Raw genomic sequence first — 23,243 nt, 5'->3', positions numbered from 1 at the left:
TGGCTCTGGGATGGTAACAGCTCACCCAGCCTTAAGTCTAGTGAGGATATACAAAATGGAGGGGTGAATATCAAAATTGTTTTTTTTTTCACTATAAAGTTTGTTTTTGACCAGTTAGCATGTGCTGTTTAGCAAAACCTCTTAACAATAGTGTTGATTTGCAACTCTGTTACTGTAATTATAAATAAACTGTACATTGTGTACTAGGGCTGCACAATATATCGAAAAAAACCAAAAAACATTGATATCGCAATGTTGTTCCATGCAATATGCATATCGCAAGGACATGTAATTATTTTCTTATGGATTGTATGCTTTTATCTGAATTTGACCGGTCAGATGCAAACTTAAATGTGTATCACCACACAATAGTTGGACATTATTTAGGAGGATCACAATTGATTAGCTAAGAACACATTGAGCTTGCTTATTTTGCCTCATAGAAAAAAAAATACTTCTTTCATTAGCTAATGAAAATGACATTTCTTTAAATACCGCAATATTATCGATATTGCTATAATCAAGATCCATATCCAAAATGTAAGTAATTTTCACATTTAAAAAAAAAAAAAATGCTACTGTCTGAGATAAATGGTGCCTTCATTTGTGGCATGATCAAAATTCAGCGACATAGTAGTTGTTGTACTTCGTTACATCCAACTACTGGGAAGTGGGAATACTTGATTGTTTACGTTCTACTCTGAAGAACAATGTTGAGGCATATGTCTGTGTTTGTCCTCTTCAAACAAGCTGACCCTGCTCATGTGTTTCATTGACGGCTGGCTGGGTGGGTGACATGGCTTGCAGGGAAGGAAGGTCCTTTGTGTGTGTGAGTCAGGCCGCGTCGGTCACACCCATCCCCGGCTCTCCCCCTCCCAAACCGCCCGCCATGTTCTGGAGGAGGGGAAACCTTTGGCCTGCCATTAGCATTAGCAACACTTTGGCTAGGCGGAGGCGCAACAAGCTCGCCGCAATAAGTACACTATCTTGATTTTTTCCCCTCTTTTTTAACCTCTGGAATTTTGGGATCGCGTTTAGGGGTTTACAGCCCCGGACTCTCATTTATATCCGACCCAGTTCGACATATACGGTAAGATACCGCCTGTTTTGACTACGTAGAGGAATTATTTAGACGTTTTCCAGAGTCCTTTAATCCAGTTTTCAGTGGCGATGTCTCCACTGAGCACCCGTCTCAGCTATTAGTAGATTTGCTACATAGCTTAGCATGCTAGTCGACTGGTTTAGTACAGTTTATTGATCACATAAAATGTGCAGGCGCAGAGTCGGATATAATTCCAGTAAACCCAAAGCGAGCAGTACGATTTGACGCCGAATTCGCGACATCTGACGTGATTAAAACGACCAAAGGCAGTATAGACAAGCTCTGTGGGTGGCTAGCTTTGCTCCCAACTTTTTTTTTTTTCGTCGAAGTGTTACAACATTTGGCGTGAATACAATATCACTTCACTCCGGTGTCTTGCTTACCGACATGTGGAAAAACAATAAACGGCAAATCAACATCGATCTTCTTTACGGCACATTGTGAGTAAAGTTAAGCAAGTTAACTCACAAGTTTGCTCGCAACTTGCTAACATTAGCGGTAATCGCTAGTTAGCAACTAGGCTATTTCGACTGAGATTTCACAAACTTCAAACAAACCTACATGAAATGTGTTTTTTCATATCAAACTCGCTATCGGAATACAGTACGTGGGTATGTGACTGAGCTAGTTTGCGTCTATAGGAAACTAAAGCTACGTCAGTGACTCTTGTGAAATCAATCACGTCAGTTCAAGGAAACGCTGTGATTTTTTAAAATATTTATTTTACAGCATAGTTTTTTTTTCACAATTTCCTGTATTTCCATTAATGAATCATCAAACATGTTCTTTGCCTTTTGTTGCCGTTTTGCGACATTTAGCATAACTGTGCCAGGGCGCTGTCACTGTACAGTACTGATTGGGTTTCTAACTGATATAGTACACACGAGTGTTGTGGCTGAAGTATTGAATGAGAAATATTGTGTTACTTGTGGCTGTGCACTGAGCCAGTGGGTTGCCATAAGGGGTGGAGGAATGAGCATCATCATTGTTGTCATCTCTTGCATGACCTGTCTTTTTGATTACAAGGTAGGGAGGGCCCAAGGCTGGACTTATCAGGACGTAGCTCATCCTTTTATTTTTATATTAAAACAAAAACTGCTTTGATCCCCAATAACCATACCTCGCTGCAACGTGTATAACCCACAACCTGTTATGTTGGATCTGAGTAATTGCTCCGATAAGTGGACAACGACTAATATTATTTTCATGTGATCATTGTAACTGGAAATTGTTGCTCAAGTTGTGTGTGTGTGTGTGTGAGAGTGATGGTATGTGTGTCTTGAGTTGTGTTCAACAAAGATAAACTGTCAGGCTCCTGAGGGACCTCCAGACAAGCATTCTATCTCCCTATCATCTTTAAATCGCTCTGCTTTGCGGCTCTGTCAAGGTAGACTTGCTTTCAGTGTACCGTTTTGGCAAAAATTTAGAACTGGTAGTTGGGGCAAAGTTTGCTTCATCGTGTTTTTTCCAAGAAAAACATTCAAAGCATATTGAAAGTGCAAAAAACCTATGCAGTATTTTTAAGGAGACATACAGTGATGGTTAAGATATTTCAAGTGTCATTTTTTTTTACAGACGTTACTATTACTATAGATACATTTTTTTAATACATTTATAATTTTTTTGAGTGATGACCCGGGATGGGCATTTGAATCAATGCTATTGTTCAAAACTTGTGGAATTGACAGTGAATCAGTAAATCACTGTTTCTAGGAATACATTTACATGCAGCCAATGAACCTTTTTAGAGCCCAAATATTGGCAGTATTAAAAGCCATGTAAGCGCAATATCCAGAATATGCGCTTATTCTGTTTTTTAAAATTCCATTCTGTGAATGCTCAACCACTGGGAATCTTGGTCTTTGTAGTACAAGAAGTGCTTTTATGCGCAAAAGCACATGACGAAAGCTATAGTAAGTACGACACCACACTTTTAAAGCGAGGAGGAAACCGTCTGCTTCGTTAGTGCAGTGAGTGACATAAATATAATGTGTTTTATTGATGGAAGCAAGTAACAAGCGGACAAGACCAATAATTGCGTCATGATGTCCGTGCGTCGCCGTTTCAATCTCATTTAAATGTGCGGGGTAACTCCCTGCTCAAGCCATATAAACGGGTTATTCAGAATGACTCAGAAATGTGAATTTTGACCTTATCCCGAATATTGACTGCATGTAAACGTAGTGAATGCTTGTGTTGGATAGAATAATGCAATGAGTAATTTATGCCATAGACCAAATATGCGTGGATTAGAGATGAATGGCACGGAAAAGTCAGTTTGGGTGATCTTAACTTATTCACTGCGAAAGACATATGTCTTTTCACAGGCCAGACATTCCATCACAGGAATTTGATATTTTTTAAAACACATTTCCAATGTTAGGGTAAAAGGGGTTTCTGAGAATGTCTGGCAGTGAATGAGTTAACAGTTTTCAGTTTACATGCAGGGTGTCCCAATCAGTGTTTTACCGATCACATGCATTAGCTATACGTTTTTCAATATTAGAGCTGCTCCCTAATAATTTTAATAATCTCAGTTATTTTTTTGATGAATTGATGAATCAGATTAAAAATCATTCAATCCAAATTTCCATTCTTTTACTATACAAAAAAGACTTATTTCAACTAAACTATCCTTTATGTACTTTTTTGATTAATTGATGAATCAGATTAAAAAACATTCAATCCAAATTTCCATTCTTTTATTATTCAAAAAAATACATTTATTTCAACTCAACTCTCCTTTATGTACCGCTTTCATAATAGCTGCAGCTGCAACAAAGCTCTTTACAGAAACATATGCTTTGTAATTTGATGCAGTTATAGATGAAAGAGGAGAGATTCAAAGTTTCACTTCCAACAGTGGATCAGAGACGTCATGATCACAGATACTACACTGCACACCAGCGGGTCTCTAGTTGGCTGCAGGTTGCGTAGTATGAGCTGCGGGTGATCGTCGAATCGAAAGCATTGATCGACATATGCCGATCACACACTTTTCCACAGAAATCGTTCGATTACGATCTGTGGCCGATTGATCGGAGCACCACTAGTTTTCACTATTATCATAATAGCGCTTAAAAAAAAGCCCACAGATACCCGCATTGAAAGCAGGGATGTACTAATACCAGTATTGGTGCCAATACTATATTCCTGCAAAATGCTTGGATACTACAACACCGATACCACTTTACCAGCCTGACTTAGACCCTCCAAGCAGGTGGAGTATTAGCCATGTCATCTGTGAGGAGATACTTAGATAAAAACACGCATCACACAGTAGCTGCCCTGGAGCATAATTTGCAGTCGCCCTGCAAATTGCATGATGAACTGCTCCTGTGAGTTGCGGTGGTGGGCCGTCTGGGAAGCATCGAGTTTTTCAAGCGCCGAGGTGGCGGCGGAAGCAGTCCAGCCAGCTGGATGAAGTGAAGTAAGGGATGGTGTGATAAAGTATCAGTTCAGATGTTTCATTTTAGAACTAAATATCCTTGTGTTACAGGCTACATTTGGATAAATTATGTGGCAAGACTGTTGGGAAAACATTTAGATGAATGATTAAATATTTGTAATGACAAGTTGTTACTCTAAAAAGTGTTATTGGATATTATATTACATGATATTATATTTACACTTCGGTGTATGAACATTGAATGAAGGCTAATTTAAGTGTATCAACAGTACTGCCTTGGGGTAGCATCTAATGCAAATAAGCATTTACAATGCACTGGTGGAATACAAACTATACATTACACTACATAATGCACACAAAAAGTTATTTTTTTTAATAGGTTAAAAAAAATAATTTTTTTAATAGGTTAAAAAAAATAACCATCAATATTTGACTGATATGAAATACTGTGAAACATTTTTTCAACCATGTTGCCCAGCCCTACTAAGCACATTATGTTTAAAAAGGAGTTTATTTAACCTTTATATTGACCAGTTTATTTTGTATGTAACGGGAAGAAAACTGTCATTGTTGTGTTGACCTCTTGTTAAGTATTATGGTAAAGTATTATGTTAAAATAAAATAACCAAAATTCAGATTTTTTTTCCAGGTCCTTATTTTCAAAATAAAAAATAAAATAATCAATATATATATATATATATATATATACATATATATATATATATATATATATATATATATATATATATATCAATCAATATGAAATACTTACATGGTCATCTACTTTGTGTGTAACCATTTTTGGTGCTGATCACTGAGATGAGTCAAAAGCTCTTGTTGTTTTCATGCCATTGCCGTCTTCGGTTTGCATCATTTTCCCGTTTGTTAGCTGTTGCGGTGAGACCGCAGACGCTAAATATGGTACTAACTCAAATTAAAATTTGAAGCGGAAATATTAACCATCTGCGAATGTGTCATTGTTTGTCAGTAAACCATAAACTGTTTCCTCCTTAACATGAATGTAGCGTCCCATCCCCACAGCTGATGTAATGTTATTGATTCATGTCTTTGTACTGCAGCAAAGACAACATGACTTAATGTGGAAAGATAACCTTCACTCTGTCTGCTGTAGGTTCTGAAACCTTTGTAATAGCCTTCTAGTTAAGGAAAAAGTACACTATGACTCTTCATGTGCTATGACTAAGTGTGCTAAGCGCAGTTCAATTCTGTCTTGTGTCTGGGACAACATCCTTCCAGTATAATGTTAACCATGACTTCAGTGTTGTGCTGCCTTCTTGCTTACTACTAGCTATGTTGGGACTGTTTTGCCTTGGAGATTGGGGATAGTGGAAAAGAGTGTTTCCAACACAATAAACATTCCAGTCTGATGGAAATCAAGAAAAAGAAGAGTGTACCTGATTGTGTAGTGGTGTATTATCTTAACAGTAACTCGGGCCGGGCAATATGGCCTAAAAAAAAAAATCCTCTTTATTTTCCACAATCATCGGTGTATCCTGAATTTGGTTGGATATTGTATGATGCATCTTGGGCACTTCACTTCCACACTTCCGAGTGCCAACCTTTTAGTTCCTCCGGCGTTCTGTTACTGCCTTTTATAATCAGTCATTGACATTTTGAATCGATTGAGAGATGCTTACATTTGCACTGCAAAACAAACATTTTGTCAAGTATTTTTTTTTGTTTTTCTTTATCTTTACCTAGTTTGCCAGGTCACTGCAGACTTTCTAACTTTGCTGAGTGTCTGACAGAAGGCAGAATGTGCCTATTTAGTGTCAAAAATGTCCAGATGCATCTGACAATGTATTCTGATACATTTTTTGCCCAACCACAGGAGTAGTTCACTTGTGAAATGACGTGAAGCTCAACTGATAACTGCCAGACAGAGCCAGATGGGCAAAGGGGCGGAGACTTCAATGAACGCATGATGGACGTGTGAGTTCATCTGGAACTGCAACCTGCTGTTAGTTTATGGTTGTCCTATTATTTTAATGGCAGGAGGCTGACTTGAGTCATTTAGTAGTATATTTTTGATGAACCTCTATTGGCACATTTACACCCTTCTACACCCACGCAGGTTTGTGGCCTAAGTGAGCTCAGCACCAGAAGGACTCAAGAAAAGGGGGTCCGGCTGTGTTTGTGGTGGGGGTTGTTCCGGTTTGCGTGTGTGTGTGTATTTGGGTGGGGGTAGTAGTGGGGGTTGCGATGGACAAGACAGACTCTCTTCTCTTCCTCCTGTCTGCAGTGAGTGAATAGGTGATTATTGCAGCAGATGTGTAATTAGGCCTCCGTCGTATTCATGGCGATGCAGGCTGATGAGGGAAAGTTTGTGGGGTGGCAGGGGGGCATTCTCCACAGGAATCACATTTCACTGGCATTAAGTGAATTTAGGGGATGCGCCAAGTTGTTTTCCTATTCCCTAAGCACTCTCACTCATCCTCGTTTCCTCTCCAGCTGTCCCTCCATGGCATGGCTCGGCCGGAAGCTGCCCTCACAATGAAACATTCAAGTAGTGACTTAGCAAATGAAATCTACAACTCTGAACACTCCCTACTTAATAGTGCTTACACCATTACTTGCTTGTGGGGCATGCTGGTACATGCTCAGCGCACGTAGGATATTACTGAATAGGACATGGCCACAGCCGCCTCTTTGGATGTAGAAAGTTGATGTTGAAAGTAGAAAGGGTGCATTTACATTAGGGGTGGGCGATATGACGATATTAGATCGTTAAGCGGTTTAAGGTGTTCACGATCTCATAAAGCCGAAAGATCGTTGGATCGTCTACATGGCACATTCTATACAGTTTAGCTCTATGGCGGCGCAAAGCAGCTGATGCGTATACCAGACCAACGGGAGGCTATGGCGCAAAGTCACCACGAAGCAAGAGTTGGTCCCGAAAAGAAACTCCACATCCACAGTGTCGATTTGGTTTGGCTTTTCCTCGGAGGAGAAAGCGCAAAGCAGTTATTTGCAAAGTTTGCAGAGACTCGGTTCGGACGCCAGCGCCGACAGGCAAAGCAAACTGAGATCAGACGCACGGTAGCCAGAGGCAGCCGCTAGCTCCAAGCTACCGCAACCCACGGTAACACCGTCATTTAACAAGGCAACTCCACATGAAAAAACAGGCAACAGTGTAAACAAGTAACTGAGGAAGTGACTTATTACCTTGCTGAAGACATGATTCCCATTAAAACAGTGGAAAACGAGGGCTTTAAAAGACTAGTGCTAGACCTGCGTTTCGAGCTGTGTATTTATGTTTACGTTATGTTACCTTTTATGTTTACATTCACTGCACATTTTGATAAAAATTGTCACTACGTATTCAAATTAAAACCTGTTCAGAAAGCTTAGCTGGATTAAAATGTCATTTTTTTTCTCTCAGAGTTTAATATATACTTTTTAAATATGTTTTATATGTTTAACATGAGGAAGATGGTCAGAAATGTGCAAATCAGTCTTAAAAAAACGATGTAAAAAGTCATGATATATTTTTGCCATATCGCCCACCCCTAATTTACAGTATAGTACAAGAAAACAAGTTTTCTCTTCATTATTGAGACCAATAGTCTTAAGAAGTGAGGCACTTGAATACTGTAGTTGAGCTGCAGCAATTTAGTGTTACTGATGGACCTTAGCTATTAATTAGGATGAAGTTAAAGGCCATTGCTGTATACCGATGCTCTAGGTTTACAACGTAGCTATGAATAACTTTCACCTCAGAACTAAATGACTTCTATTTGTTTTACAAAGTTTTTGCAATGTATCAAACATTACAGTCAACTAAAGTTGAACTTTCTTGACAATCATTTAGACTCTCCAGTAATCAGATAATATGCCATCCTCTTATGACTTATTTCACAGGTTCTGTGAACACTAGGTCCGATTAGTTACAATATATATATGTTGAGTTTGCAAACAATTCTTAGCCATGACCGCATTTTGAGTTTCAAATGGGTCAAAATAGTGAAAGCTTGTGGATCCAAATTATTCTGTTTTTTCTCGTTCACGTGCTCCACTAATTTCCTCTTCAGTTTAAAAAAATATATATATATATATATTTCTTCCTAGCTGGGTTTTTACTCATCGTGCGGTGTGCGGGCAGGCCTTGCGTTTTTGAAAAACACTTGACAAGGAACTTTGTTCCTTACTGTTCAAGTTAAGTTTGTTCTTTGTGTTGTTCATAGCAAAGAACTTTGCTTCACACTAATCTGTGAGAGATTTATTGTTTGCATTATTTTTTCTTATAATAGTAATGTGTTACACTTATTTTTACTCCATCCTCTGGCTCATTTGGTTTAAATTATTGATATTTTGTTATTAGTCACATTTTATATAGTGAAAAATAATAGTTTAATTGATTTTTTTGTAGATGTTACTGTTCAATAAATGAATATCTATTACTATAAATAGAAAAAAAGTACGGAAAGTTTTTAGATAATTGAGGAGCTTTTGAGCATGGAATCAGTAAAGAGGACAACGCAAGGAGAGGACTTGTATGAGCAGGTGTGGAAGCGCCGCATCTTGCATATTGTCGCTGTCCTGTGAAAAACACTTATCTACAAGTTTGGAATTTTTTAAAATTTTCACATTAATGCAATGTCTGTAAGGTGGAAACACCATTAACGTAAAAATAAGAAAATGAAAGAAAAAAATGGAAATAGGTGTTTTTCGCAGAACAGCGACGATATTCATTGACACAAACGTACTCCCTGCATGAGAGCTCTTTTGCGCGTTTGAAAGCTGCGGCCATCAGTGCACGCTGGTAGTCAATCGGCTTGTTCGTTTATTTGCGTGTGTTATCTGGCCCAAACACTCGATGCAAATGTTCCTAGCCGGCCCCTCTGTCAAATTTTACATCCCAATGTGGCCCGCAAGTCCAAACATTTGCCCACCCCTGTTCTAGTAGGTGGCAGTGGTACACCGGTACTTACTGCAGCTCAAAATGTCACATCATTATGGAATAACGGAAGGGACATTTAAATGGCATAAATATTCCCAAAAATCAATATAAGTCGATACATATTTTTTTGTCCTTTATTGTTAAATATTGTTGTAGAATATCATTGTTTTGCAGAAGCTGTATTTAGCAATTTAAAAGAGATATTCACAAACGCTGTCTATCCACAATTGGTCTGTGAAGCAAGTGCAGATTTAAAATATTTTTGTAGAATATCGTTAAATTATCGTTATCAAGTTTTTTGAATAAATATCGAGATTTTTTTTTTCCCCCCTTCTCGCCCCACCCCTAGGCTGAACACATGCTCATAGTTACTGTAGGCCAAGAGAATCTGACGAGCTGGTTGTCATGGATTCTTGATGCTGCACTGTAACATAACATCTGCCATCTGTAATTCATTAACTTTTATTTTGTGCATCCTAGGTAATGGCACGGTCGCAAGTACTGCCGTCACTTTGTGTGTGGAGATGGTTTTAACAGACATTGTTCTGGAGGACTCAGGAACACTGCACTGGCCTGAAGAAGCCTCATAAACTCTTATCCTGCAAGTTTTTCAGACAAGGACACCTTGGACTGACACACAGCTGCTGCGCGAATACGCAAAACCTTTAGCGTGCCCTATTCTTGTGAGAGTTGAAATTGTTTATCCTGTGTGTCCCACCTCGACCGCCACAATGCCAAGCTCTACCATCCGTCGCCAAATGAAGAACATGGTGAACAACTACTCTGATGCAGAAAAGAAAGTCAGAGAGGCCACCTCCAACGACCCTTGGGGGCCCTCATCTTCACTCATGTCTGAAATTGCCGACCTAACTTACAACGTGGTGGCTTTTAGTGAGATCATGAGTATGATCTGGAGACGACTCAATGACCATGGCAAGAACTGGCGCCACGTCTACAAAGCGCTCACCCTGCTCGACTACCTGATCAAGACTGGCTCGGAGCGAGTGGCGTTGCAATGCAAGGAGAACATCTTTGCCATCCAGACTCTGAAAGACTTCCAGTATGTTGACAGAGATGGGAAGGACCAGGGCATCAACGTGAGGGAGAAGAGCAAGCAGCTCGTGGTCCTCCTTAAAGACGAAGACCGTCTCAAAGGAGAGCGGTAAGAGATTAACCGTCAAATTCAAACACATGTAAAGCAGGTGTTGAAAGGAGAAGTGTGTCGTTACTTCTTACTTTAACAATAATTAGAATCTAAAGTAGCCTACCTCAGTGTTATTGACTTGAACCATTTCACCAGGGACATTATGTTGCATAGTAGCATATGTTTTGGCCTAAAGTAGTCCTCTGTGTGGAAGTAACCAGAACATTTGATGATGCGGCGTAATCAGTGTACTCACGGCTGCCATAGATATCAGAGGGATGGAGGGACCGTCACATACAAAAATGTATACCTTCAAAACTCTGGTGTGAACAGAGTTTAGTAAAGTTCCCCTTTCTTGCTAGTTTAGTATATGAACATAGCTCTTTTTCCCCAGCAATGTGATTATCTTGGTGTGTGGTGTTTTGGCTGATGGTTCATGCCTCAGCCCGGAGCAGTTTCAACAAGCTTATTTCTCAGCACAGATCAGTTGTTTCTTTTTTAGTCATTTTACAGGCTGGTACTTTTGATGTGAGGTTTACAGTAAGTGGAACCTCAGACTGATGATTTTACTCATGCCACTTATTTTGTGGATTCTGCAATATGGGCACACAGTAAATCATCCATAAGGACTAGGCATTTTGCGAATAGAGGGTTACGATCTGAGTCGCGCTATGGACAAAAGTAATTGCAATAAGTTGTTGGAGAGGTGCAAATCTGACTACTCATGAGGTGTCCTTGAGCAAGACACAAAGCCCACACCAAACTCAGCTCAGAGGTGCAGCACCTTTTTCACCCTGGCCTTCAGCTCTCCATGCGGCTTCCATGCGTGTGGTCTCGTCTGTGTGGTGTGCAACAAACGTAAATACACAGCAGCATGTCAATGACATTTCCCATTGAGGAATTTAACATAGTAGACAAAATTGAATGTTTTTTCACCATTTTTTCCCCCTCACTCCTGATCTTTTTCATAACATGCTTTATGTAGAAATACCTTGACCTTTTTAAAGAAGATTACTGTGTTTTGTCCTGCAAGGTCTCAGGCTTTGAAGACCAAAGAGCGTATGGCCCAGGTGTCCACAGGGAGCAGTCAGATGGGCTTTGGTCGAGGCTCATCACAGCCCAACCTCTCTACTTCCTACAGTGAAGAGTACGGCAGGTCAGAGGGCTCGCCTGCCTCTTACCATGGATGTGAGTACCATTTTATGATTATTTTTTAAGTAAAATGTGTATTATTATCAAATGACCCCGTTATGTATCTCCTTCCACCCCAAATCTGCTCCAAAACGTATTCATGTACTCTGGCTTTTCAGTATGGAAATTGAAGCCCTTTCCCATGGAATATGCTCCTCTTTATGCAAATGAGTTTGGGTGGATGACCTTATAAATATAGTGAGCATGTAAAAAAAGAGGCACGGGTGAATGGAGGTACGGAGATGGAAATGAAAATTAAGATGCGGGTTACATCAGTTTCTCTGTCAGTGAAGACATTGGGGGCTTGATGATAATTACAGTACCGGTACTTGTTGATTCTGTTGGGTTTGCTATTCAGTGTTCTACAATGTGCTAGTGACCAAAACAACCCCACCACGGAATCTTTGAAACCACAACAGAGATAAAAAGAATCAAAAATCACAGTCAGGAAATGGGTTCACACACAGAGGGACAGGCGGAAACACGGGAGAATTTGAAATGATAGTGTGAACTATCATGTTGGCCTGTTTTCTTTTCACCTTTTGACACTCAGCCGTTTGTGTGAGTCTGTGTGCGTTTGCAAGCGTGGATCATATGTGTTGCTCAGAGTCCGCTCTCGACCTTAGTGTGCGGCCCACATTCCTCCATGTAAGTACGCTTCAGTATGTGGCTCTGAAGCGGAAGGCCCGACAGCTGAGTCATCAGTGGAGAAAACGGAACTTAAGTCTGACCAATAGGAATAAGACTGAGCCGCCGTCGCTGTGGGCGTTTGCCAGGAGAAATTTTTGAGATTCCACTTGAAGCTCCTGGCTACCGTGTGTTGGCAGAGTGTGACTGAAAACAATGCAACTGGAATTGACCTATCATATGCCCTTGTTTTCAAAGGGTCCAAAGTAGGTCATAAGCATACTTGCATGATACAATAACCTATTCACTAATTGCATATTCTTTTATTTTCAGGCGCATAGGGCTCAAAACACAGTGCACCATGTTTTATTTGGTATAGTGAGTAATCAAATAAAAGTAGTCTTACTCATACTGGGTCTGGAAAAGGTGGTATAGGTCTATCCCTGATATTTAATTTGACATTTTTTGCAAGAATCTCTGCAAGTGTAATGGTTCACAGCCATGTTCATTTCTATCCTTGTTACAGTATTTAATCCAATATCTCAAAAGTGTCACAGAAGTTGTTCCGTATTTTATTGTAATTATTGTATGTATGATGTTTATAAAAGATGTTGTGTCTCATTTTGTCCATCAGCCACATCTCCCAATGCGGGATCAGAATTGGAGCAAGCCAGACCTCAGACGAGCGGTGAGGAGGAGCTACAGTTGCAACTGGCTCTGGCCATGAGCAGAGAAGCGGCAGAGCAGGTAGTAAACGCGTGTGCTACGTGGCAGGTAACGAATCACCATGTGGACACATCTGGGTAGTTACTTCAATGTATCAAATCAGTCTTGTGTTCAATAAATGGCTTTGATTGGCCTGTCTAGTTCCTGTGTTTACTTGACATATACTTGATGGAAAAATAGTGGCGTCACTGTCAATATTGTGCAGTTTTGGATTGATATAAAATGTACACAAGCTACAGTATATTCAATGACGGACCTTAGGTGAAGATTAAGTGCAAATTGTTCGGGTGCAGTTTGTCCTTACTAGTGTCCTTTTACAGGAGGAGCGCATACGCAGAGGGGATGATCTAAGACTACAGATGGCCTTGGAGGAGAGTAAGAAAGGAGGCCCAGACTCTGGCAAACTGGCACGCAAGAAAAAAGAGGTTAGTTACCATCAAAGCATGGACGTAAAGTGACTCAGCACAATTATGCTAATTTCGTCTCCTCACGCGTATTTTGCCTGACTTGATCCCCTCATCCCCCTGAAGCAGTAATGAATCTACCATCTAGCAGAAGATGGCCTAGTTAGCCCATCAATTTTGTGCCTCAATTGATGACATGACTGCTCATTTTTGTTACCATGAGATGATGACTCCTAATGCGGCTTTTTAGCAGTTTCATATTAAATGCACAGATCAGGAAAAAAAAAATCCCTTACGTTGCTTATGTTTGCTCCCACTACGTATTTTGAAATGAATATTCTGTCTTATTTTAGCCACAATCATCTCTGATGGATTTAATGGATGTCCCTGAGCCAGGTGCCAGTGCTGACCCCTGGGGTGCAGGAGCTCTGGCCAAAGGAGATCCCTGGAAACCTTATGGTACACACACATACGAAATTGCATGATGGTGACACACTGCCTTGGATATATACTGAGATGTATTAGATACAGCATTTTGTGTGTAAGTGCCTCAGCCCTACCTGCACCTCTGAGAACTGTTGGTTGGCTCTTTGTCAACTAGGAATGTTGCTCTGCAGGCCCAGTGACAATAAAGCAAAATAGAGGAGGGTTTCCACTGCACAAGTTCATCACTGACAGACCACATTAGGGGCCGCGTTTGTAATGAGAATTACCTGCCTATTTCCAAGGAGCGATTGAGAAGAGAAAAAAACAAAAAAAAAACAAGAACAGTTTTCAGTTTGTTCACTTACGTCAAAAGGGAGGCACTTGCAAAATTTTTACTCAAACTTGTGAGCCTACACTGTAATGAAGACTCTTGTGCTAGAAAGGAAGTGACAGAAGGACACGTAGTTTGGGTTAACAGTGGAAAGAGGTTGGTCATTTGATTCCTGCCACCATAACTTTCATGAACATCCTCTTATGAAACCACTCGATCTTGTACCTCATGATTGCCCTATCCTTATTTTGTCACTCATAAAACTATTTTGCACTCTCAAGGTTCTGCTTCTAAGTCAGCCGCCTCAGCGGACCCATGGGGGGCTGCTAGCTCAGTTCCACCCATGAAGAGCAGTGATCCTTGGGCATCAAAGTCCACTCCCGCTTCTGATCCCTGGGGGTCAGCAGCTACTCGCCCAAAGGCTTCCAACACAGGTAACCCATAGAGGAAGGATGTTGTAATGATTCTGACGTCTTCAATGATGAGCTAATTATGTAGAACGAATTATGCAGCAGTATCCTGGAGACTTAAATGCTGTTTGGTTGTGCCATTTGCCTTTTTGCATCCATCTCCTTTAATCTACTTAGATATTTGTACACGTTCATATTTGTTTTGTCTGTTACCATGTGTCCATGTGTTCGTATTTGCTTTATATTATATGTATATGTTGTCCCCATCCAGGTAGCTTTGACCTGTTCAGTGAATCCAATGGTACGTCCAAAGAGGACTTCTCAGAGTTTGACAGCCTGCGCTCTTCCTCCTCTGTCCCTGCTGGTACTCACCCTGTCCTTGTCTCCCTATTGACACAGTCTGTGTTGATCTTCCTCTGTGCCCGCAGATGTCCCAATATTTCTGTAGGGCACAGACAAGTGTCCTGTCTTTGTATGTATGTTTATACTACCAGACTGGAGCAATGAGCCATGGCAGCCATTTCTCTTTTCCATGGCAAAACTCATGAAATACATACTGCAATAACAATATGCTTTTCAAAAAGAAGGCAATTTGCTCTGGTCTGGTCTTGTATCACGAGGGTGTTAATCTTATTGTGGTGTCACCTATCTGCATTTTTTTTTTTTTTTAATCTCACAAGGCTCGATATACTGTAAGCAGTTTCACAGTTTGCGAGTCAAAAATTTTCATTGTGCGCCTCATCAAAACACATTGAATAGCAAAAGTGAGAATCACACTCTTTTACGTTTTTCCCAATAATTGAATTGCCAAGATGGCCCAAAAAAGATTTGCTGTGCTGGACGCGCTCACATCTTGTACACGCGGGTTTGTGGCTTTGGCTGGCTAGCTTGTGTGGCTAAACACGTCGCATAGTAGCTATTAAGTTAGTAAGCATCGCCTCCATGGCAGCGGATAAAATGCACTTGTGGCAAGTATCGTTCTCACAAAGGGATTACGAGGAACGATGATAAGTAATGCTGGTTGCTAAATTAACCTAAGATTGACACAATATCTTTTAACACCGGAATTAACGGCTAGGGTGATCAAGTACACTTTTCACAGACGTCTGGCAGGAACCACATTAATGTGGAGAGAATCCAACTTTGAACAGCAAAATAGCAGGAAAATGAATAAGTGTTTGGACTCTGGAGAGAAAATCAAACTCGCTAAACAGACCTGGAAATTAATTAAGTTCCGTTAAGGTGTATGTCATCCAGGAGGAGTGACATATAAACTTAAAAGTATATTAATATAGTATAAAAATATTATGAATATCAGTTATATATTTTTTTCACAATAAAGTCCTCTGAGTTTTTGATTTTGACATTTGGGCTCTGCACATTAAATGTACCGGTACTCAAAATTACATTACAGTAGATCTTTTTTACATTTTTTTGATCAATTTAGCGTTACTAAAAGACAATACAACCCATTCAGAAATTGAAATTGCCCCACTGAAAATGTTTCTAACCAAGAATATACAGCTTGCTGTTATAATACATAATGTGAATTTAAGATATAAAAACTCTTGATTATATAAAAAAGAACAAATTGTTCATTCAGTATATTGTCATATTTTTATTGTTTAATCGGGTCCCAAAGAGTAAACTGCAAAAAAAAAAAAAAAATGCTTCTCAAAATTTCAAAGTCGCTCCCCAAATTAAGTCATTGACTCGCAAAACTGTTCCTCAAAGAAAAACAATTACAGTATTTCGAGCCTTATCTCATAAATGTAAAGAAAGGACTCTGTTTCCCTAAGTTCCAAATGTAGGTAAAGGTTTCCAAAAATCATCTTGGTTTTCCTTCTTGTGGTTAGATTCTGTGAGGAGGGTGGCACTCGATGCCAATTTCTGCTTTAGCCCATGTTGGATACAATCAAGGAAGAGAACATAAACACCGGCTTTAAGATAATTTCCCAAAAAGGAAAGCCTGTATGAAAAATGTGGTAAGGCTCTGTTAGACCAGCAGGCTTCTGAAGTGACTGGCTAAAACCAGAAGGATTCCTGGGAGAATCAGTGCACCCTTTTGTCATTGTCATATGTGAATTTCTATTCTGAGATTAGTTCGTCCTAATGACATGTATTGCAGATGGCTTGCTGGGTTTGGTGCGTCTCCATCGCTCTTTGTATCCATTGCTACCAAATAGGCTGTCTGCCTCTGACGTCCTCCCATAATAGCTCCTTCTGATTAATTTACTACATCATTTATGTATTTTTTACAGTGAACTTTCACATGCAGATTGATGCACTATATCATTTTGAATTCAACTTTCAATGTTGATATGTTGTTCTCAGCAAAAATACTACATGTACTTGTGTATTATTACTTATGTACACATTGGTGAACCCTGCTGTAAAGTGTGTATCAGTTTATATCTTCCAATAGCTTGTCTTTGTAGTCTATGCAACTGACTATACAGTACAGTAAGTTGCAAATGATCTGCAAATCAGTTTGCTGCTATATTTACACAACGTCCGAACTTCACCGGTATTGGGTTTTGTAATATTATTCAGTATTTTATTTTATTTTTTTGTGTACAAATATTTACTCTTACTTAATTTGACGGGTGCAACACGTGCAAAACCTGGGACGGGCAACAAAAGGGAAGTATTTGTTATACTGTATTCGGTTTGCATTTACATTCTACTTAACGTCACAACTTGATTGTAATTGGGGTTTCCGCATGTATAGTGTATTATATATCGCAACAACTTCTGTTTTGTAGGTGATGGTGGTCTACCATCCTCTGTTCCCTCTCAAGCCAGTCTTGCTAGCAGCAGCAGTTTGGACCTCTTCGACCCCCTTCCCACATCCATGTCTACTTCTTCAAATCCAACCAGGAAGACCCCAGAGTCTTTCCTGGGGCCCAATGCTGCCCTGGTCAACCTGGATTCTCTGGTGACCAAACCAGCCCAACCTGCACCAGCTTTCAACCCATTCTTGGCTGCACAAAGTAGGTGTATCTCAGAAATTTGGAACTCATTATGACTCTTCTTGTGCTCTGACTTTGCCCGTGATCCAGGGTAGTTGGAACTCACTGACCGTCTTTTTGTGCTTCTGACATTGTCCGTGACTTTGTGTTTATTTAGGTGGCGCTGCCGCAGCCACCACCGCCCATGCCAATCCCTTCCAAGTGAGCCAGCCGGCTCCTCCAACCCTCAACCAGATGCGAGTCAGCCCCATGCCTTCGGGGTTTGCCAGTGGCATGGCTGATTCCATGGCCACATCCTCCTTGGCCACCCAGCCCGTCACCATGGTCCCCTTGGCAGGCGTGGCCCCTGTGGGACGCCCGATGGGCTCTATGCCCCAGCCACTGATGAGCATGCCCCCCCAGGCTGGGTCGCAGCCCACTGGAGCTACCAACCCATTCCTTTTGTGAAGGGATGACTGCAGGACAACTTGCACCCAGAACGCCCCCCCTTCCCCCACAAGCTCTACAAAGCTACATCGAGAAGTCGTCTTGTCTCATGTATCCCTTTTCTAACCAACCCCCCCAGCAAGGTCGTAGACATTGTGGCATCCTTTTAACCATACCCCGCGCTTCCTCCTCTTCCTCTCAGTGCTACGGACTGCCTAGTTCTGTGTTTAATTTCGAAGCGACACTGATGTAGTTCACTGTCCATTTGGCATCAGAGTTAGAGTAGCAGGGGTGTTCACATTCCGCCGCCCCGCCCCCACGGAGGCAGGTTAAGACAGTCCACTTGTCTCTCACCCGCCTTCCTTCCGCCGTAGGATTGCTCCTTTCTTCTGTGGAGTGACAGAAGCCTGACTCTACTAATGCCAGGATCTTATCCCGTCACTAGAGCTAATCTTTTATAAGCCGTCAGCTGAATAGTGTGTGTGTGTGTGCGCGCGCGCGCATGCGTGGATATGTGTGTGAGTGGTTGCACATTCTAGTGCTATTACACTGTGTATTTCCCAGTAAGCGTTTCCTTCACTTACTGGAGTTAGAATGATAGAGACGGTCAGATATGTTTATACTCTGTCTGTGTGTGTGCTCCGAAGCAGGGATTTTGCACATTTTGTTGGCTTTTTTTAAAAAAAAATTACTTCCACGACTGTTGGGCTCACCATTACACCTTAGCGTAGGCAAGGAGGCTAGCTGCAAAACAGGACGCGACAGCTTAAACTGACTTTTTCTGTACCACTCCATCACAGCGCTCATCTGGCCACTCCATTGGACTCCTTCCTGGACCACCACAAAACATGCTGACCAACAAATGTCACGGTATTAACATTGTGAATGCTTCTCAAAGGGGATGGACTCCCTGTCCGAGTGATTAAGTGGCGTGGGCATGCTCGCAGATGACCTGTCAATGCCCCAATCCTACAGCTCCATGTGATGTACAACATTAAGACATCAAATGTGCGTTTAGACATAAATTAATGAACTGTGATAGCGTCAGTATTCAAGAAAATAATGAGGCATTGCGGATTTTTTTTTTTTTTTCCCGTTTTTTTGTTTGTACTAGGGTCAAAGGGAAAGAGGGAGTGCGTGCGCAGTTTGAACGAGATACCAGCTTCTATTTGGACTTGAATGAACTATGTCGCCACGTTGTAAGTCGAGTTCTCCCCCTGTGGTGGTGATGTCTGCAGCATCTTGTGTTGGCATGCCAACAGTCAGCCAATCAGCAACGTGGAGAGTGTATTTACTGTGACGTATTCATCTGCAATGATTTTATCTGGTGAACACGCAGTAGAAGAACAAACGAGGGAGGGGGTTGTAGGTCATTTCTCGTGGTTACGTTTTGCTATTCACTCGTGCTAATCCTTAGCAGATCCTTTTTAAGTTGTTGAGGTGCTGCATATTCTATTTTAGTCTGCATAAGGTCATTCTAGTGTTTCACCCTATGGGTCAACCATTCACTTCTCTTAGAAGCACAACTGTTACCAAAGTCACAGCGACTGATCGAGGGTGCCCCCCACCTCCTTTTTTTTCCAGAGTAGACCCAGCGTTAGGGTCGCACTGTTTTTTTCTGTTAGTGGATGCACACTCCGTTGTTACTTTTCCCCCCGCCATGTCATTTAGAGCTATTTTAAGTTTGTGCAAAATGTTTCTATTTTGGAGGATTACTGCTGAGTGTGTGTAATAAGAGATGGAGACAACTCTTGTATCTCTTCAAATGTCTATCACTGCCAATATTTTTACTTTTGTTTTCAGTTCTCTTTTGATGTGCTGTCACCCCCTCCCATCTGCTGTGCTATGCTAGCTTAACAGGACCTTTCATTTTTGCTCTAAATGCATGCACTTCTCTCAGGCAAATGGAGGGGCAGCTTCGTCTACATGAGATGGTTATAGCAGAGGGAAACTGGTGATTTTTTTTTTTATATGCTTGGCTCATGGATGGGTGTTTGATGGATTGGATGCATACAGCCCAGTGAAACTGTTTAATTGCAAACAAAGAATATATGCAAACAATGCGGCAAGTTCACTTTTAAAAGATAAAATGCCTGATGTGTTTTGTAAAGTTGGATTTGCTAATGCTCGTTTATTGAACTTCGCCTACAGTAATATAGCTAAGACGTAGTGTTTTTTTCTCACCCTCTTCGATTTCACTAACATTAAAGTGATGATATAAAAAGATGGCTGCATTGACAAAGGAAAAAATGTTGGATGACACTTCAAATGACCACTTTTTCTGACTGTTTTACAGTAGTTACGTGTGGCAAGCTCATGATGCTCACTTTGTATTCACTATGCTTTTATTGAGAGAATACCTGACCTTACAGACTGTCTTTATATGCATTAATAGCCACCTTTTTATTCTCCACGTGTCTACCCTTCTCATAGTACTGGGAGCAGGCTGCTTTTTATTCGAGACGTGCTCAATCTGTTGGCATTATAACTGTATAATATAATTTATCATTTGTACTATTGTAACATACCGTTATTTTTTTGATCTTTATTATTCTGTGTAATGGGTTTTTGTAGGAAACGTCACCGTGGAATCTTACCGGCATCTAAACAAACGAGCGCAGCAGGTCGCCCCCTGTTGGCTGAGGATGAGTGTAGCTGCATTGGTTCAAAATAAAATGTATACACTTCAGCTCTGTAATTTGTCGCAGTGTCTTTGAAAAACATTTTAAACAAAGATCATATCTGTTAAATCAAACTTTATGTAAAAAAAAATACAAACGATGGAAAACTTTACAATTGCAAAAACAAAGCATAAAACATGTTGAATATAAAACAGTACAGTCAGCATTATTTTGACTGTTGTAGTGATCATCATCAGAACGGAAGGTTGGACACTTCAAATTGTCATGTTTCCTCAATATAATCACAAATGTGTATGTTCCTCTGTGGACCAGCCAGATGTGGTGGCGTAGGATTGTGTGTTAGAGGAATTTGATGGTCCAGAATCATAGCCCAGTTTCTTCATGTCCTTCATGACGATGTTAAAGCAGACTGTAACAAATCCTTCGGAACAAACCCGTGTCACTGTAATAAAACAACAGGTTACCTAATGTGAAGGCACACAACCCACACACCCCCACCTCCAAGTACTATCTGGTTGCTTCTGTTCTTATTTACCATAAAGAATAAACATCCACACATACCTTCTCGCCCTTCACCCTGGGCTACCACTTTAGGGTCTGTGTACTCTGGTCGACGTCCCCAAAGCCAACTATTAAAAAAAAAAAAAAAAAAATACAGTAATACTATTAATTTAAATTCTGTGTGGGTTTTCATGGCAGTGCAGATGTATGGTCCAGCGTTATTTGGTAAGTTATGATTTTTGCCTTGATACACAAAAGGGTTTGAAATTAAACCAACTGAAAAGTAGACTTTCAGCTTTAAGGTTTCAAAAAAAAAAAAAAGTGTCATTTACCTTTTCAGAATTGCAGATCTTTTTGCAAATTACCTCAATTGTGAAGAGCTCATCAAGTGGTACTGCATTACGTGGTTGACACTTCTAAATATAAACATTAGACTTTATGGGAAACCTTCAAACTCAATGACCGCTTCAAGTTTGGAGACGATGGACGTCACCAAATTTTGAGTTTCACTCCTCATGCGTTACTAGGAAGTCACTGTGAAACCTCTTGAAGCTAAAAATCTCCATGTTCATTGTTTTCTGTCAAATGTATCGTGGTGTATAACGGATCAAAAAGTACTGCCACTGTCCCAACACTAACCAAACTAATAACTCACCTAGTGAACTTTTGAAGTCTCCATGTGGGTTCAGGTACAAACATGGGGAGGGTCCGTGTATGTCTGTGGGGCCACCAAAGAGCTGATATGTTTCACACATTTACAAGAGAGTACGATGCATGCTTGCGGGAAACTTTACAATTTGCTGTGATATATCTTTTGATACAGCTCTTGGATCTCAAAGTTGTTGCAGCAGGTGAGTATATATTCTACAAGCAATATTTCAAGCTAAACTTCAGTGGAATAAAGAAGTCAAATACGATTTAAAGTCGATGAGGGTAGCACTGACTTTCCAGGTGTTAATGGGATGTGTGTTGCTCCATAGCCTCTGACCACATCGTTGCCAAAAACGTCTGGTCCATACACACTCAGCACAAGTTGAGGCCCTGATTTAGAATGAGCACATCGGATTTCAATAAACATTTCTTCATATTAAACTAAATTATTAAATCAATTATCTTACGTGAGTGTTTGAAAGTGAGCATATGAGAGATACTCACATCCCGAAGGGTTTGTGCTCTTAAAGGTTATGTCCAATGGGAAGTTCCATACCAATTTCTGTGACGTCTGACTGCCTTTACATGTTATTTGAGTGATGCCTTCCTCCAAACCCTAGAGAAGCACGAAAAAAGAGAAACATTTTTTTTTATGTAAGCATTTAAATAAGTAAACAATAACACTGAAACATTTCTACTGCATATCAGGAAAAAATATGCACAGTGTAGCTCTTGGAAGCAAACGTGGGCTGGAACCCACCCCAGCTGACTTTGGGCAAGAGGTAGCTGGTCGCAAGCAACACGATTATTGAAATGAATATAACATACCGCGCATATATTTTTCAGATTGTGCAGTGATACATAAAACCTTACCATAAACCATTTTGTTAACAATGATACTCACGGTGGTGGGCATCCAGTCTTGGCCGTAAACAAAGCAGTATTTGCAGTACAAGTCGTCATAGCTCGGAAACTGAAATTTAAAAACAAGTTGTGTCAAATAGATGGACTTAATCATCTATTTCTTCAATTTGCACAAACGCAAAGCGTTACAATCAAGCCTTAACTCTCGCTAGCTAATCTGGTAGTAGCCGTCATGCTAAACACAAGATAAAACTCACATTCGCTCCCTCAATTTGTCCATTCACCGAAAGCAGAAACACAGATGGGTTGTTTGTAGCCATGCTGGCTTAAAACGGAACATCGAATTCTTTTTTTTTTTCTCGAAGGCTATACTTCTAGAAGATACATGTAGCCTGATTGTAACTAGCCAAAGACTCTCTGTTGCCAAGGCGACGTTTATTTCCACACTACCCTACGGTTCCTCGCGAGGGAAAAAATGAACGAAAGCGCCAAGGGC

General features: G+C 40.6%; 2 protein-coding genes across 7 annotated transcripts; one reads left to right on the top strand and one right to left on the bottom strand.

Moving 5' to 3' along the window:
• The first annotated feature begins 790 nt into the window (after positions 1–790).
• Positions 791–20,778, top strand: epn2 (epsin 2). 6 transcript variants are annotated; one of them, XM_086055774.1, is made up of 10 exons: positions 791–1,090; positions 9,913–10,594; positions 11,610–11,764; positions 13,029–13,141; positions 13,441–13,545; positions 13,878–13,983; positions 14,563–14,715; positions 14,963–14,992; positions 17,457–17,684; positions 17,821–20,778. In XM_086055774.1, the coding sequence occupies exons 2-10, from the start codon at positions 10,164–10,166 to the stop codon at positions 18,108–18,110; spliced, it is 1,611 nt and encodes a 536-aa protein (XP_085911900.1). In that variant the 5' UTR covers positions 791–1,090; positions 9,913–10,163; the 3' UTR covers positions 18,111–20,778. The 6 variants fall into 6 exon arrangements, with proteins under 6 accessions (XP_085911900.1, XP_085911896.1, XP_085911901.1 ...); XM_086055770.1 differs by having other exon boundaries at positions 14,963–15,055; XM_086055771.1 differs by lacking the exon at positions 791–1,090 and adding an exon at positions 1,166–1,542 and having other exon boundaries at positions 14,963–15,055.
• A 52-nt stretch (positions 20,779–20,830) lies between these two features.
• b9d1 (B9 protein domain 1) lies at positions 20,831–23,234 on the bottom strand. The gene is made up of 7 exons (XM_086055776.1): positions 23,005–23,234; positions 22,788–22,856; positions 22,388–22,499; positions 22,177–22,273; positions 21,888–21,950; positions 21,293–21,360; positions 20,831–21,173 (listed from the first exon to the last, which is right to left on the bottom strand). The coding sequence occupies exons 1-7, from the start codon at positions 23,065–23,067 to the stop codon at positions 21,013–21,015; spliced, it is 633 nt and encodes a 210-aa protein (XP_085911902.1). The 5' UTR covers positions 23,068–23,234; the 3' UTR covers positions 20,831–21,012.
• Positions 23,235–23,243: the final 9 nt, after the last annotated feature.

This window comes from Filicampus tigris, chromosome 16 (assembly GCF_054856515.1).
Source record: "Filicampus tigris isolate MCC_2025a chromosome 16, RoL_Ftig_1.0, whole genome shotgun sequence".
NCBI lineage: Eukaryota > Metazoa > Chordata > Actinopteri > Syngnathiformes > Syngnathidae > Filicampus > Filicampus tigris.
This window is presented reverse-complemented; position numbering and strand designations above follow the sequence as displayed.

Excerpts from the sequence above, each read along its gene's own strand:
- b9d1 (XM_086055776.1), bottom strand. The coding sequence starts at position 23,067 with ATGGCTACAAACAACCCATCTGTGTTTCTGCTTTCGGTGAATGGACAA. Across the intron at positions 22,500-22,787 it reads AAGACTGGATGCCCACCACC|GGTTTGGAGGAAGGCATCAC; the intron begins GTGAGTATCATT and ends GTGCTTCTCTAG. Across the intron at positions 21,361-21,887 it reads AGACTTCAAAAGTTCACTAG|TTGGCTTTGGGGACGTCGAC; the intron begins GTGAGTTATTAG and ends TTTTTTTAATAG.
- epn2 (XM_086055770.1), top strand. The coding sequence starts at position 10,164 with ATGCCAAGCTCTACCATCCGTCGCCAAATGAAGAACATGGTGAACAAC. Across the intron at positions 13,984-14,562 it reads AGATCCCTGGAAACCTTATG|GTTCTGCTTCTAAGTCAGCC; the intron begins GTACACACACAT and ends TGCACTCTCAAG. Across the intron at positions 15,056-17,456 it reads TTCCTCCTCTGTCCCTGCTG|GTGATGGTGGTCTACCATCC; the intron begins GTACTCACCCTG and ends TCTGTTTTGTAG.